Source organism: Zeus faber (assembly GCF_960531495.2).
Source record: "Zeus faber genome assembly, chromosome: 6".
NCBI lineage: Eukaryota > Metazoa > Chordata > Actinopteri > Zeiformes > Zeidae > Zeus > Zeus faber.
In genome coordinates, this window is record NC_137201.1 from 31,702,071 (window position 1) to 31,717,549 (window position 15,479).

A 15,479-nucleotide genomic window follows, 5' to 3' on the forward strand; every position below is an offset into this window, starting at 1 on the left:
AAGACCAGCAGAGGAGCGCGAGGGAGGAATAAAGAGACAAGAACGCACCATCAGAACAATGAAATAGGACATTGGAGAAGGAAGGAGGGGAGGCGCAAAAGAGAGCGTGGAAAGATGTCTGAAAACACCGTCTATCCGGGAGAATACAAAGAAACCATATAGGGAGATATTGAAAAATAAAATCAAATAAGGGTGGGGGTGTTTTTCGACCCTTCGGGCCTGTGTGTTAGCGAGAGCTCGCCACTGAGCTCGTATACTTGACATTTCTCTGACATTTCCCCTCAGCGCCCCTCCTACCGCATGGATACTCATTTAGGGCCTCTACACGCATCGCTGCCTGCCACTAAAAAGCACCCAGGACCTCTGCTCCAATCTCCACCCCCCACACACGGTCCCTCCCACTCAATTCCATCAAGCCACAAGTGCAGCATTAACCTGGCTTACCCTGACCAACAGTTTCCATTGTATTTATATCCACCTTTGAAGGGGAGAAAAAATCTGCCTCATCTCGACCCCGAGTTTAAAGTTTTATGGTAGTGTCTGCCTCTGCATCTGGTGAGCAAACAACAACATGGAGGGAGCCTGGTTGTGTTTCATGGGGCCGGGAAGGCCCAGAGGCGAGGGTAGTGTACGAGGCAGACAGCACTCCCTCCTCCTGTGCTGTAATTAAAGAGGAGACTGGTCCGTATTGACTAGAAAACCACTGCATGCCCTTGAAGGAACATCTGCACTGAAGGAAAAACAAGGCAATTATGCACAGGGGTGGAGGGGAACGGGGGGTGGGGTCGGAGGTAGACATATCTAGCCTTCAAAGAAAGACGGCGCTAGAAGGAGAGAAGGGAAATTCTCTTCCTGCCACAAGCCCAAAATGTTCAGCGATAGGAGTCTTTACAATTCATTATCACTCTTCAGGAAGATCTACACGATTGGTGACCAGATCACGATTCGGTCATTTACAAAAAAAAAGAAAAAAAAAAAAAAAAAAAAAAGTGTAGTAAGATGTTTTGTAAGAAGGTGTTTTAGTTTTTACGAAAATAACCACCAAGATTTGATTGCCAACCCAACTCTTTAGATATTTGAAGTGCCATCCTTAAGTAATCAGGAGCCACATCCAGGCCAGATTGAACATTTTCTGTGGTCACCACCGGCCACCGGTGGAGTTTTTGGCTTCCTCAGCTAAAAATGCAGACGTTTCCAACGGCAGCTTTGGATCCAGCCATTAAAAAGGGAAGACCCCCATCCATCCTAGGATTTGGTTTGTCTCGGGGGAGAAGGTTTAGCAACTCATGCAAAGTTTTTCTTTTGTTTTTAGTTTTTTCCATGACAACGCTGAATTGAGACTTTTAATCAATGCCGATTCCAGAGGGCCAACCATTTTTGAGCAAGAGGAACTGACAACTTGGCTAGTATACTCAATGGATTCCTCATTCGTTTTTAATATTTACTGTAAATGCAGATTAGAGGTGACTTGACTCACGCGTGTCCGTTACAAGTCTTCCGAAACAAGTGGTCTTCCTCCAGCCCGTCTACTGTTCAGTGTTTCTTGGGGAAATCCATACTTCAAATGAATATCGTCCATTCAGATTTTCCATCTGTTTGTCCTCTCACACTGGCTGTCATAACTATACCTTTTCTAAAAGTGTAAGAGAAAAAAAAGCTGCTGTTTCAATTGTAGTTTGATCATTCACAAACAATAACAACTCAGTTGATTCAGTCAATATTCCTTGTTATCTAAAGGGAAGTGAAGACCTTTGTTGCCATAGCGCCATTGCAATTCCTCCCACGTCTATCTCCTATTTCACACATGTATGGAATTATGATTTATTGAAAAACTGCTGAATCCAACACAGGGTTGATCTGCTTTTATATATACAGTAACCATAACCAACCCCTTGATCTGTCCCACTATAACTGCAGCTACCCTTCATCTTTTCCCCTGGCGGCTGGCATAGCCTTCATCTTCAGCCTTGAGACCTGAAGCATTTACCCTGACCTCTGGTTGTACTGTGTGTGTGTGTGTGTAAGGGTAAATGTATTCGGCTTGCAGGCCTTCATATATACTGTATATTCAACATGGGAGAGGAAAAATATGCTTGCTTTATGCAAATGTGTGTTCATTAGAAAGGAAATGACTTGAATGAAAACCAAAATGACAATGACAAACATTGTCCAGAAATCCTCAAAGGTGCTGCTGTGGTACTGTTTAACCAATAGCGTGTGAGAACAGAGTATGCGTCACCGGATGTCCCACCTTCTCTGTCTCTGAGCCAAAGAAAAGAAGAAATAAGAAAAACCCAATCTCTTATTTCGAACTTTCAAAAGAGTGCGGATGAAAAACTTGCATGATGGCACCGTTCATGGATTATTACAACATTTGGCGTTGGCTACCATGGCACGACAACACAACGTACATAAGGCGTGGCATATCCATCTGTAGACTGCTAGGAGGACTACTTTTAAGAGGCATTTTAAAATGTTTGTCAATCATGTTCGAGTTCAAGGCTCCAGTGAATGAAAGGTTATATCTTATTATCTTATATTTTGCAAATATGTAAAAGTCGGATTATCATATAGACCACATTTTTCCCGCTTATTTTGAGTACTCTCCGCCAACGAGCGTCTTGTATTTGGCCGGGGGTGTTACTGTGCCTGTGTGTGTGAGAAAGACGAAGAGAATGTATGTTGTATTATTGTACAAGTACAGTATAGTATTGTCATGGATATATTTGTAAAGACATGTCCGTGTCAATGCAGCATGCAAACGAAACAATATTAGAAATCATCAGTAGTATTTTTCAATTATAAAGAACACACACGCACCCACAAATAGAAGATTTTGTGTCAAGGATCTCCCCCCCTAAAAAAAAAAAACCCTATGTCATCATAACAGAACGTGCATTAATGCATCAAAAAAAATTGTGGAGTTAAAACGAATATGCATTTATATATATATATATATATATATATATATATACACACACATACACACACACACACACAACCAAGTTGTAGTAGCCTCCTTCCAGTCAAGGTCAACTTTGTCTCCTTCACCAGGCAAATATACGCATGTATTCTTTCAATTCAGACAACAAAAGTAAAGCCAAGCTGATGGAAAGAAAGAAAGAAAGAAAGAAAGAAAGAAAGAAAGAAAGAAAGAAAGCCTCTTTCAAGCGCCATAGCATACAAAAGGAAGGAAAATAAAGAAAACCTCACTAGCGTGGCCTGTTTTCCCACAATGCATCTTGTTATCACAAGCTTATAAACCTGATATGTTTTGTCTCTACTACGATTTACAATGTTCACCTTAATTCTGAATCTGTTCTCAAAGATGATGTATTTCGTGAGAACAACGGGCTAATTACAGTATTCTTTGTAATTTGTAAGATGTCATCATTTATTAATGTTATGTAAGTTATGTAATACAATCAGTGAGGGGATTTTGGGATGTTGTCGATGTTATTCTGATGTCATTTTCACAGAAAATAAGTGAACTTACACACATGACCTACATCCGGTACGAAAGCGCTCATTATTTTCAAAAAGTAATTAAATAGATGCTTTACCGGACTAAAATAGTATAAAAACCATCAAGACCATCGCCCTGTTGCTCTCTGATTTGTTTAAACCTCTGTGTATAAACAGGCTTAGGTATATTACGCAGGCCAGCTAAACCGCCTAATTCACGGGCCAAAATGGCTGACCTACTTGTCTCCCTTTCTAACGCTTCTACTGACGCATTCCTGAGAACCTTAAAATGGTGAGTGCTGTACTAATGACCGATGATAAACCCAACAGCGACGGTGGACTACGCAGGGCTCAATGCCGAGAAGCCTATTAAGATATATCCATATCCCAGCACGTAGCAATTACAAGGCCCTATCCTGAACTGTTTTTGAAAATGCCTGGCCCTGCCTCGGTGCTCAAATTAAACAAGAATGACCCTCCCCAAAGTTCCTCCATATACCCCTTTCCATAAATTGCAAACAGTCCCTAAGGCAAATATTTAACTGACATGGTCCAGACAGGTAGACTAGCTCATTTCTTGGCAGAGAGACTTCAACTCAACTGAGTATGCTTTTCTAATACTCCATGCTGTATATTGCAGCCATCCCTCACTCTACAAATAGCCCGATCTAAGGACAAGGTCTCTCTAATAAACCGCGAGGAAATGTTTGCACTGACCCGTGGACAATTAACTAGCCTGACGGAAATGAAAGAAAAAAAACAAAACAACACTACACGGAGGTGATGGGAGCAGTTCATCTGTAAAGAACCAGAACAAGTTTGAAATGTTTGCGAGGTGGAAAGCCACCTACTCAGATCAGAGGCACATGCTTTTATACCTCGACAGTGCATGGGGATCGCTTTCAACGGCAGATTGATATGAAATGGAGAACAACGGCAAAAAGTCGATTGAATATCCTTGCAAAATGGAAAAAAAGGGCCCTGTGCTTGTGCCCTGGTAACAGATTGGACCCTACCTTTTTGACAATGGTTGGACGTCCAGCAGCGGTAGTCGTAGTTGTCTTTGAACATGGTCCGCCGACAGAGAGGGTTGTCCTCCATGATGCCCGGGCACACGTCCCCGCACTCCTTGGGCTGCTTATTCCCAAAGTTATTGAACTCGGCGTCCATGATCAGCGACCAGTCCACCGAGTCCAGGTAGCAGAGCTCGGGGTTCTTCTCGATCCTGATGGCCCCCCGGGTGATGTTCCTCAGGTTGTACAGGCCCACGTCCTTCAAGCTGGTCATCTCGAAGATCACAAGGGCGTAGTTGTAGAAGAGGTTGCGCCCGCGGATGACACTGAGGTTGGGGAAGAGCGTGCTGAGGCTGTCCAGGCCGGCGACGCGGAACAGCAGCAGGAAGTCGGTGATGACGGTCAGTTTGGGCAGGCTGAGGGAGCGCAGCAGCTCCTGGTTCAGGCTGTTGGTCTTGTCCGAAATGAGGAGGATCTGCAGGTAGCCCTCCACCACCGTGCAGTTCTCCAGGCGCTTGAGCTCGCTGATGTCATTACGAATGTCAATACTGGGGCCACAGACTGAATGAGAGAGAGGGGGGGGGAGAGAGAGAGAGAGAGAGAGATAATTTCATAATTATAATTTAATTTTCAACCTGACAAATCATTCAATGAAGCAATTCAAATAAGGAACTATTTATAACTATAACTTGTTGCCCAAAAAAAACACATAAGTTAAGGACAGAGGGTGCATTTCTCATAGATTTGCGTGTACACTAAATGGCTTACCCTGAGGATATTAATCTAATTACTATGATCACAGAAGCAAACAAAGTACTATTTGTATTGTGACAGAATGCAAACATACAGCAAGCAGCACTCCAAATTAATTCTTGAGGATCGTTGGGCAAAGCTTGCTTCTCTCTGTGATGTGTGGATAGAGTTTGGCAGCTTTTGCTTCACAATAACCGTTCTTTTGTCCCCGTGTTTTCATCTGCTCGGTTAATGGACTCAACTGAGGCAACTCAACCATGTCAGGCGTCCTTTCTCATTGTAATAAAAGGGGAGACAGGCTGGGGCAAATTCTGCTGAATATGTTTTTTCAATCGGAAGAGAGTTTGAAAAAATTGTTTCTGAGTCCAGGGTAAACATTTAAGCCACCGTCTATATTATTCTATTCTGGAAGTCCAAGCCTCTTTCCTTCAAGGATTTTTCCATCGCCGCGTTGGATGAATGCGGCGTTTGAATGAAGCCACTCGCTTGTGCTCCGCACGCAGAAAACAATACAGGGAGCCACAGCGCTCAGGGCCTCTTATGAACACGCAAATATTATTCATTTGAAATTGTATTTTCTTCTAATCCTCTCTGTAAAAGACTAGAAGCGGTATTCTAAAGTAGCGGAGCGGAGAGTGCAGTCAGGTTGGTAAAGTGTTCTGATATGAAATAGCGCGGGAGCCAGGTGGGTAAACCACAACAAAATCCTGTGATGGCGGACCATGTCAACGACTCATAAAACAAAGAGAGCTCCAGGTCATTACAAACACTGGCCTCATAATGTTTTGAAACGCGAGCGGGGAGGTTACGGCGATCGCTTGAGGAGATGCCCTGACACATGAGCTCCTTGGCTAAACCTGTTATGTTCTTAGCAGCGGCTTAGGACGCCCTCGCCGCGAGCGCCACCGTCACGGGGGCATCCCAGGGGGCGGCCATGTTCCCCGCAACACCACGTGATCCTTGTCCAAACGCCTTCCACGTCTGAGGGACGGCGCGAGCGCCTACACCCTCCCTACCGTACCGTACCATCCCTCTCCATGACAATACAAGCAAAGACTGGCGCTGTAACACGGCAGAGGGCCGCGGAGGTCACATGGAGTCAAACGTGACCTCCGCTGCACGCGGGAAAACTGCGTCGACCGGACGCGCACGGACACTCAAAACGTCCCTGGAAGTGAATACCATCCACTTGACTATCTGAGAAAGAGGCCGTTCTTGAAGTTCTTTGTTCACACCCGTCGACCAAAAATAGTAGGCTCATTGTTTACCAGGATGAATGGGCCACATATGGGCCTGTCAGGGTGTTTCACCGCTCCAAATTTAGAAAGGAAACGATTACTTCAGTAGAAAATAGTATTTGCTTTCTCCAATCGACACCAATGCCCCTGGGCACCACTTGTTAGCCATAGAGCTGCATGTCTTCTTTGTTTCATTGAGAATTTTCTCCCAGCTTCTCCGGCAGCCAGCAAGAGGGAGGGGGGAGGAGCCACTCAAATACAAAGACTAATTTGTTTGTTAAGCCCTTTTCCCACTTGCACTGAAAGCTGTAAATCTATTGGCAATGTTCCGTATTGGCGTCATGTGGGAAAAGAAGCCGGTTTCGATGTTCCATGAAAGCGGTTCTGTAAATTTCCCCACTCTTAATCCAAATTTCCCAGAGTCCAAATAAAGCACAAATAGTGGGATTTTACTCATATTTATTTCGTACAAATATTTTTTAAAGGATTTGTTTTTCGAGAAGATAAAAAAAACATTCGGAAAAATGCCGAGTCTGATCCGAGCCGCGGCGCTCGGCCGCCAATTGAGAAACCGAAAAGCTACCAGTCTCTGCGGAGACAGGTCTTTATATTCTGAAACGTGATTGACTCGGACCCTCGGCGTGTCTTTTACAGCTCGGGGTGCGGGGGCATCGGGCACAAGCGCTCGGCTTGCTGCAGGGAGGGAGCGAGTGGACAGGGAGACGGAGAACGGGTGGAGAACGTTCCCGCGGAGGACAGGTTGAAAATGATCGCGCCGGGCGAGCGTTACCGCGCCGGGGGGACGGGGCCTGCGAGAGCCAGGAAACAAACAAAGCCGGTTCAGATTGTACGTTTGCCGCCGACAGATTGTCCAAACCATCGCATCTCCAGCGGACATAACGCACTGACCCCAACCCATTACGTGACGCATCCCTAACAGTCATCTATGTGGGAAAAGACTCCATACGGAACTTTCCGTCAAGGAGGCCAATGTGTGACTACCTTCTGCCTTTGCCGGATATTTTTTATCCAGCAAGGTTGTGGATTCCATGTGGGAAAAGGGGCTTCAGTGAAGAGAAACTCCAGGCCTGACTTCCTGGTGGAGGCATTGATAATAAAATGAGGTGGAGGTGGAGCTGGAGGTGGCTCTGTCTGCTGAATGGGGGAGGGGCACTATCTGAGGCCATCCCAGTGGAGTCACAGACCACAATGAGACACAAATGAAATGGAAATACAACAACCATGGACAGACTTTGCAGTCAAATAATTAACCCATTGTTCGTCGGAGGGAAAGAAAGACTCTGTATTGTGATTCCCATTTGTTCGTATGAGGTATGTTAAGTAGCAGGAATTCTAATCGTTTCCTTGAGGGATCGAAAAGGCATTTGCCTCCAGCGACGCCGTCAAGCATGTCTGCGTCCAGCCGTTGAACGCGCCGTTGGTGGGAGCTATAGCGTCTGAATGGAGATAAAATACAAAACCTTTTTCATAGACACAATTTTTGAGAGCCCAAAAGATGCCAATGTCAACATTAATGGCTGATGCATTATGTGTTTTTCAGCAAGTGTCGTTAAAGAGTGAAACACCCCCCCCCCCCCCAGACCCTGCTGTCCCTCTTTGCTCTTCTCACTACTGAGTAAACAGGCGTATCTCCAGAGCATGATGGGATGGCTCCTGTTTACTATTGATAACCCCTGCCCTGCTCCTCTGTGGCTAAACCATCAAACAAACACACATTTACAAGGGATGCGGAAAAAGTCTGTTTTGTAATGGCCGACAAGTTGGCGCCTGATCCCAGTAAAAACAAAAGGCCTCAATACGAAGGTGAATACAAAAAAAAAAAAAACATAGTTGATGGAAACTGAAAATAACACACAAAATAAACAAATAGATTTATATGACATTATTATTTTTTTAAATAGCCTACATCAATTTCAAACACAACACACAACTGCGGTAACCTGCCTTATTTTAATCAACTATGAAGACAAATCTTATTCAAACCTAAATTGAAATGAAGGTAAATAGTTGACACTTATCCTTACGAACGACAATTTGAGTTGACTATTTGGGTTGTGCCTAACTTGCCAAAACGTCACACACCAAAACACAATTTAAACATGCGTCAAAAGTGATTATTAAGCAACGGTCCGCAGTCAAAGTTCCATGCTGGGACTAGCTTATTTGAAGGTTAAACTTCACATTAATTTGATTATTGACTGTACAAACTAGTTCAACTCGTCCCCATCCTTCAGGCTCTTTTAACACAGACCATTTAATCCCATTAAAATCATTTCACGTGTGTTGCACCTTGATAAGGTTACGATATCTCCTCATGATGTGTCACGATCTAATGGCGATGAAAACATGTGACCTAACGTTTATCAAAATATTAGATGTGAAGTCAAATTGAATAATCATTTAGTTCAATGTTATGAATCACAAAAAGATTATTTTGACTGCACGATGTTCAATGCGTTTCAAAACATGTTTGTTTTACGGGGGCCTGGAAGTCCAATGTGGAATCCTCAAGAACCGTTTGAGAATGAATCACATCGAAACCTCATAAACTTATCACAGCGAATTGAAACTGTTACATCTGAATTATTGGATTCTGTGTTCTGTGAACGTCCTGTTCTGGTGAATTTGTGAACTTCTGGGGAGTTCAAGTCATTATCATGACAATCTGTGAATTTACGTCACACAATCTGCCTGTGGTTTATCACGTTGAACTATATGGTGATTATCTGATCTAATATCTGATTACACGCTGAAATCACTGAAGTTTTAGGACGTATAACTTATACTTCTGACTTCATATCTCACACACGTTAAGGTTTGTGTCGTCTCCATCGAAGTGAACTGAAAAGGAGCAGTTTGCAAGTGTTTCACAACACTCAGATTTGTGCAGGAGGCGTTTTGGTCATACCGTCTCCTCATCATTAGACTATGAAATAATGTATCACAACAATAATGTTATATTTTACGACAATGATGTACCACTAAAAACAAAAAAAAAACCACTATGTATCCACTGCCCTGCCATTCATGTATCACCTATAACGGCATTAAAACACGTGCAACTCTGAGCAGAGGAGCCGGTGGCAGCCGGGCTGCATCGCCTCACACCTGCCGACTCCACTGGCCCTAATCCCTCACATACTGGAAGTCATCTGACCAGCGATCTGGTGGCACACTTCCCCTTAGCGGACCTCACTTCAAACACTCTGGCTCAGATATCACACCCCAAACAGTAACACTATACTCCCCTCCATGACAACTCTCAGACAAAGACTCTCTTTCTCTCTCTCGCATTCTATCGCTCAACTTTGAGAAAGGAAGATACATCAGTGTGTGTGTGTGTGTGTGTGCGTGTGCGTGTGCGTGTGCGTGCGCATTTGCGCGTGCGCCTGCACGTGGAGATTAGGGGGGTACGTAAACACACACATGCCTGCCATCTTTTGCACTTGTTTACTGTCATATTTTAAGCGCCTGGGCTTTCTTAAGAGATTTTCACTCCGCACGCACCTTGCGCTGATGGCCGTTACAAATAGCCAAAGGTTGTGATTGGAATTGTCCTAATTACTAAATGTAAACATCTGAAAACACTTGACGTAAGAGACTATTATTTACTTCGGGGGACGTCCATTCAATAGGCGACCGAATCCAATCCTTGATGAACAGCTTCGCGCTGACAGAGCTACCGCCATCGATTTGAGGAGCTAACAATTGCCATCATCTTTGATCATCAAATTGTACAACACCCCACGGGCTATTAAGCCGACAGCGATATGATGATGTATGTGCAGTTGGCCAGAGGCTGCATATGAGCAGATCCAGTGACAGACCACTTGAAATAAAGTGTTTAATTAAGCATTGTAAACCTCAGCTGGCAGTGCAGCGGGGCCATAGGACAGCGTTTGACTGTGCACTCACAAACTAGCCGGGTGACACACTTTCACATCCGCACACAGGGCCACGCCACTGACTCAGACAGCCTTGGCGGGTCCTGCCGGAGCACGCACGGACACTCTCACACACACACACACACACACACACACACACACACACACACACACACACACACACACACACACACACACACACACACACACACACACACACACACACACACACACACACTCCATAGGACGATGATCACTGGCACTTAACACTAGGGAAACAAGCTCAGATACTGGGATACCATAGTGAGCATCCCCAGGATACCACAGTCCAGCCAGGAAAGGAAGACTTACTGGACACGATGGGGTGGGGAGAGGTTGTAAACAACTTGATCTAGTCACAAGATGGAGTGGAGAAAGTCACATCTGTGTCACTTGGCCCTCCACATTAACTTCTGTAGTTCAGCATTTAGACCGCTTACGAAATGTACAAGGGATGTGCGTGTGTGCGCGCGCGCGCTCGCGCTCGCACGCACTTGGACCATACTCGACTCGACTTTCCTTCACTGCTGTGGCCGTGCCGCTGCCATTTAGCTTTGCAGGAGTAACGTGTCCCCTCATAAATGAGGCGACGCAGAGTGTGCCCGCGCTGGTCCCCCGGCCCCAGAGTTGTCCACGACGTATTTATACCTCACTCCTGAACAGTAATGCTGCCGATTGTTGACCCCAAGTGCGATCGGGGAGCGTCAGCCCAAAACCTTCCAGGCGGTCGAGCGTCTGGCCATACGAACAGCAAAAGCCAATAAAACAGTTCACAAACTCACTAGTCTTCCAATCAACAAACCCATGCCTGTTTCCCCGGCGAGTGTATTTTTGCACGTTCTATTTCCAAACACCGAGTCAGTCTCTCTATCTCTCTCTCCCTCTCTTTCTCTGGGAGTCCTGGAGACTTGTTTGCTGTGTACTTGAAACCCACAGCTTGGAAAGTTTACTGTGGTGAGGGTTAAAAGGGCGCTTAATTACATTTTACTGGTGGAAAGATTATTAAAACAGAGGAAAAAAAACCTGATAAAACAAATCGACCCCTAATGGCGGCTCCGACCGTGTCCTCAATATCTGATGTTTTTGGACTAGATCAAAGTGTGTGTGTGTGTGTGTGTGGGGGGGGGGGGGGGGGGGGGGGGCGGAGCCTTTACATGTTTGCTTTTTTTTACTATTGTACATTGTCTCTGGAGCCCCCCCCCCCTTTTTTTCCTTTACCTTAAAAAGCCTTACATATAAACACCAGAAGAACACCACCCCCACCTCCACCGCTTGTGTTGGAGGGTCTCCGCCTCGCTCAGGGTGGTGGTGCACAGATATGCTGCGCACACAATTCTGCTGAGATCAATGGTTAATAGGCCCGAATTACGCGCCCACCCCCCATTTGAATGCTAATAGAGGTCAGGATCATGCCTCGTTCCCATGTCAAAGTACCTTCACCCTCCCACACCAACTCCAGGCAGATCCAGACTCGTTAATACGGCGTACGGTGGTGACAAACACTAAACTGCACACAAGCAAAGGCTTTTAACACATTCCACACCAGGAACCAATGTTTTATTGGATCAGCAACAGAACTATAACGAGTGCGTCCAGGGTGTGTGTGTGTGTGTGTGTGTGTGTGGGGGGGGGGGGGGGGGGGCTAAACACTGCTTTGGTCGACGTTCACGAGAGAAAAAAAAATAAAAAATCACAATGGAAACGACAATGGGAGAGAAAAATAAACGAGCAGCTGAAGCACAATGGAGACCCATAGAAAGACGGATTGTAGTTCCCTCATTCACCGGTAGCCCCAGGGAAATTTGTTAAATGCCGGCAATGCAATTGCCCAAATGTGTTAACTCGAAACTTACCTGTGGATTTTTTTTCTGTGTTCAAAAGGAAAATAAATAATACTGAGCAGATACTTTCATTAAGGTTAATTGATTACGTCTGATTGACCTACTGATTTTCACGAAAAGACACCGAAGACTGAGATGTTCTGCTAAGGAGTTTTGGGCATATTCACTGAGCATTTTGGGAAATAACTTCATATGTTATATTCAATTCATATAGGAAATAACTCTGAAACACTGGGAATAAAGCACAGCTTGCATATTCTCACTCACTATGCTGTTTTGTTTGCGTTCTTACTTCTTATTCAATGGTATTCAAGGTAGTCCCAGAGTTGATGTCCCACTGGTGACGTGAAAACAATAATCCTCTACCTCCTGCATAAGTACAACTGACACCCAACATGTTGCTCAGCCAGTTGGGCCCAATAGATATATTTAGTCCTGATTGCTATTAACTACAATATATAAGTCAATATGTTTAACATTTTTTTTGAAGGAAGGGGGAAAATATATGCAAAGCAAAATGATTACATTAAAAGATATACTCTATATATATTTTTCCCATGTTTTCAGTATTTAACACCAATTTTATAAAAAGTGATTTATTTATTTTTTTAAGGAAAAAAGAGGAGATTTCTCCCATCTCCACAGTGGGTTAGGGAAATGCAAAATGGCCACATGGTCGTAGTAACCTTCAGCTCTGGTCCGTGGATCCTCAACCTGCTTTTACCACGTCCAGCAGGAGGTCCAGCTCTACACGAGGTAGTTATTCCTTGAGGACATCTACATACACACGCCTTGACGACACGTTTCAAAGTAAAACGTATGTGCACGTCTGTACCCTACCCCAGCCACACAGCTGCCCCCACTTCATTGGGTTTTTTTTTGTTTCTTCCCGGAGATACAATAAGCAGGCCCGACACATTAACTGACAAGGCTCTTTACTCCCTCCCCCGTCAGCATTTCAGTCCACGGGGACCTGCCGCCACTGGCGTTGGAGACAAATATCCCACCCCAAAAACGACGACCACGCTCAGCCCTCCCTGAAGTCACCAACGAAAAGGTGGAGTGGAGGTCGGCGTGCTCCCTGCGACGTCTCCACGGAACACTGTAGCGTTCTACTTTGAGGTTCTTATTATCATCATTATTATTATTATTATTATTATTATACACTGTGGGTGTATTTTGGGGGGGTTTTTTTGTGTACAGTCAACAATTTGGATCAGAATCACATGCGCACGACACGATCCCTCCATACTTACTCTCTCCACGAGTGGACCATATGACGGTAGTCAGGATGGACAGCGTCAGACCCCAAAACAAGCTCCGTCTGTGGGCTCCCATTCCTGCTGCTTCTGCCATGTGGGGGTTTTTGGTTTGTTTTTGGGGTTTTTTGTCCACTCGGAAATAAAAAAATATATATAAATAAAAATAAAAGAAAAGAAAAAGAGGAAAACTGGTCTTCTGCTGCTGCTGCTGCTGCTGGTGGAAAGTGGTCCGTTTCACGAGATTCAGTCCACGCAAAAAAACAATAATAAAATGTAAAAAACAGCGAGAGATTCCGAACTGATGGCAGCGCGTGGAAGGAATCCCTCAAGGGCGAGAGAAAAAAAAGAGACAAATAATAATAATAATAATAATAATAAAAAAACAATAATAATAATAATAACAATAACAATAAAAAATAATCTAGAATCAGTTTGCTATTTTTGCCCGGCACGCATTAATTTCACGTCACGCAAGCCGCTGGTTTCTCTCGATCGATGAGGGTAATAATCCACATCTTCAGGCTCCATCTCTGGAAACGCCGGATTTAAAAAAAAAAAAAAAAAAAAACAACAACAAAAACACACAAAACAAGACGATGAGGAGGGAGAGGGGGGCGAAGAAGGCCCCGCTCTTTAATACAGGACCCGGGTAAATTCCGATGTCGCTCACAACGTTTTCCGTGTGAACGGGGCTGTGCGTGGAAAATAGGTTATAGTCCGCTCGTGGAGGGAGGGAGGGAGGGAGGGGGTTGAGAGAGAGAGAGAGAGAGAAAAACACGTCCACACTCCAGATTACGATGATGATGGTGGCGGCGGCGGCGGTGCAGAGGGTGGTGGCTGGGATAATAATAATATTAATAATAATAATAAATAATTGAGGAAAAAAAAACGAATGAAAATCTTTAGGTTGGTCGACCCCACGCCATCGTCAACCCAAATCCACCGGCGCACGGACTGGTTCCTAAGCCCGGTCTCAGCCCCTTTCCGCCCGCCCGCCCGCCCGCGTCCACCGGGTCTGCGGCTGAGAGAGCGAGAGAGAGGGAGAGAGGGAGAGGGAGGGAGAAATGTGCCACGCAGGAAGAGCGGGTCTCCAGCTGGATGCGGAGTGGGATCGGGAAGCGTCTCAACGTGCGCCGCCCGGGGAGCCGTGTTGTTCCTTTCTCTTTCTTCTTTTTAAGCCCCGGGAACAGGGAGGGAGGGAGGGAGGGAGGGAGGGGGAGGAAAAAACAAAACAAAAACCCCCACGAAGCCTTCCTCCCGTACGAGCACACGCAGGAGTCCTCCGCCTCGCCCTCGGCGTCCACGGTGGAACCGCTGCTGTAAACAAGAGCGGGGCTTCTCCCACGGAGGCACGCGCGCACGCACGCACGCGCACGCACGGGGACGACCGAGGGCCTCCGCGAAAACGCGGCGTGGAGTCCGGGGAGGACGGGTTGGGTTGGGTTGGCGGGTCTGCGACGGACGCGCGTCCGGACCTCACCGGGGGGTGGGGGCGTGGGGAGCGCAGCTCCACGGGGCGGCAGCGCTGGAAGTCGCTGTTTCGGTGGCGTATTCGGGAGGTGGGTGCGAGCTACTGGGCTCGATTTAAACATTTCGATCGCTGTTCCGTCACGTGACGTAAGACGCCCAAACTAGGCGCGTGTAGCGTTGGGACTCGGGCTGCATGTTGCGCAGCCTTTCAATTTCAAAATAAAAGTTCCTGTATTTTTAAATATATATATATATATATATATATTCATTATACTAGACCTTGTGTGACTGTACTTAGTCGCACGACAATAAAAAGCTATTGGACTTTGATATTTAGAAAATCCTCTAACTTCTAATCTGTTATCGCTATAATTCTAGGAATCTCTTGTCTGTCTGTATGCCCGTTTGTCCTTTGATTATCTCGACAACCGCTCATCCGATCCAAAAGATTGAATTTCAATTATTATTATTATTTATTTTAAACAGCTTTTCA

The 15,479-nt window shown here is 45.4% G+C and overlaps 1 protein-coding gene across 1 annotated transcript in view; it reads right to left on the reverse strand.

The window, feature by feature from the left end:
* igf1ra (insulin-like growth factor 1a receptor) overlaps positions 1–13,610 on the reverse strand; it is a gene marked incomplete at both ends in the record, with an annotated part of 80,910 nt that extends 67,300 nt beyond the window's left edge. Inside the window, 2 exons of the mRNA XM_080002935.1 lie at positions 4,482–5,039; positions 13,511–13,610. Of these exons, the coding sequence (XP_079859061.1) occupies positions 4,482–5,039; positions 13,511–13,610 (658 nt within the window). The remainder of the gene's footprint in view (positions 1–4,481; positions 5,040–13,510) is intronic.
* Between the last annotated feature and the right edge of the window lie 1,869 nt (positions 13,611–15,479).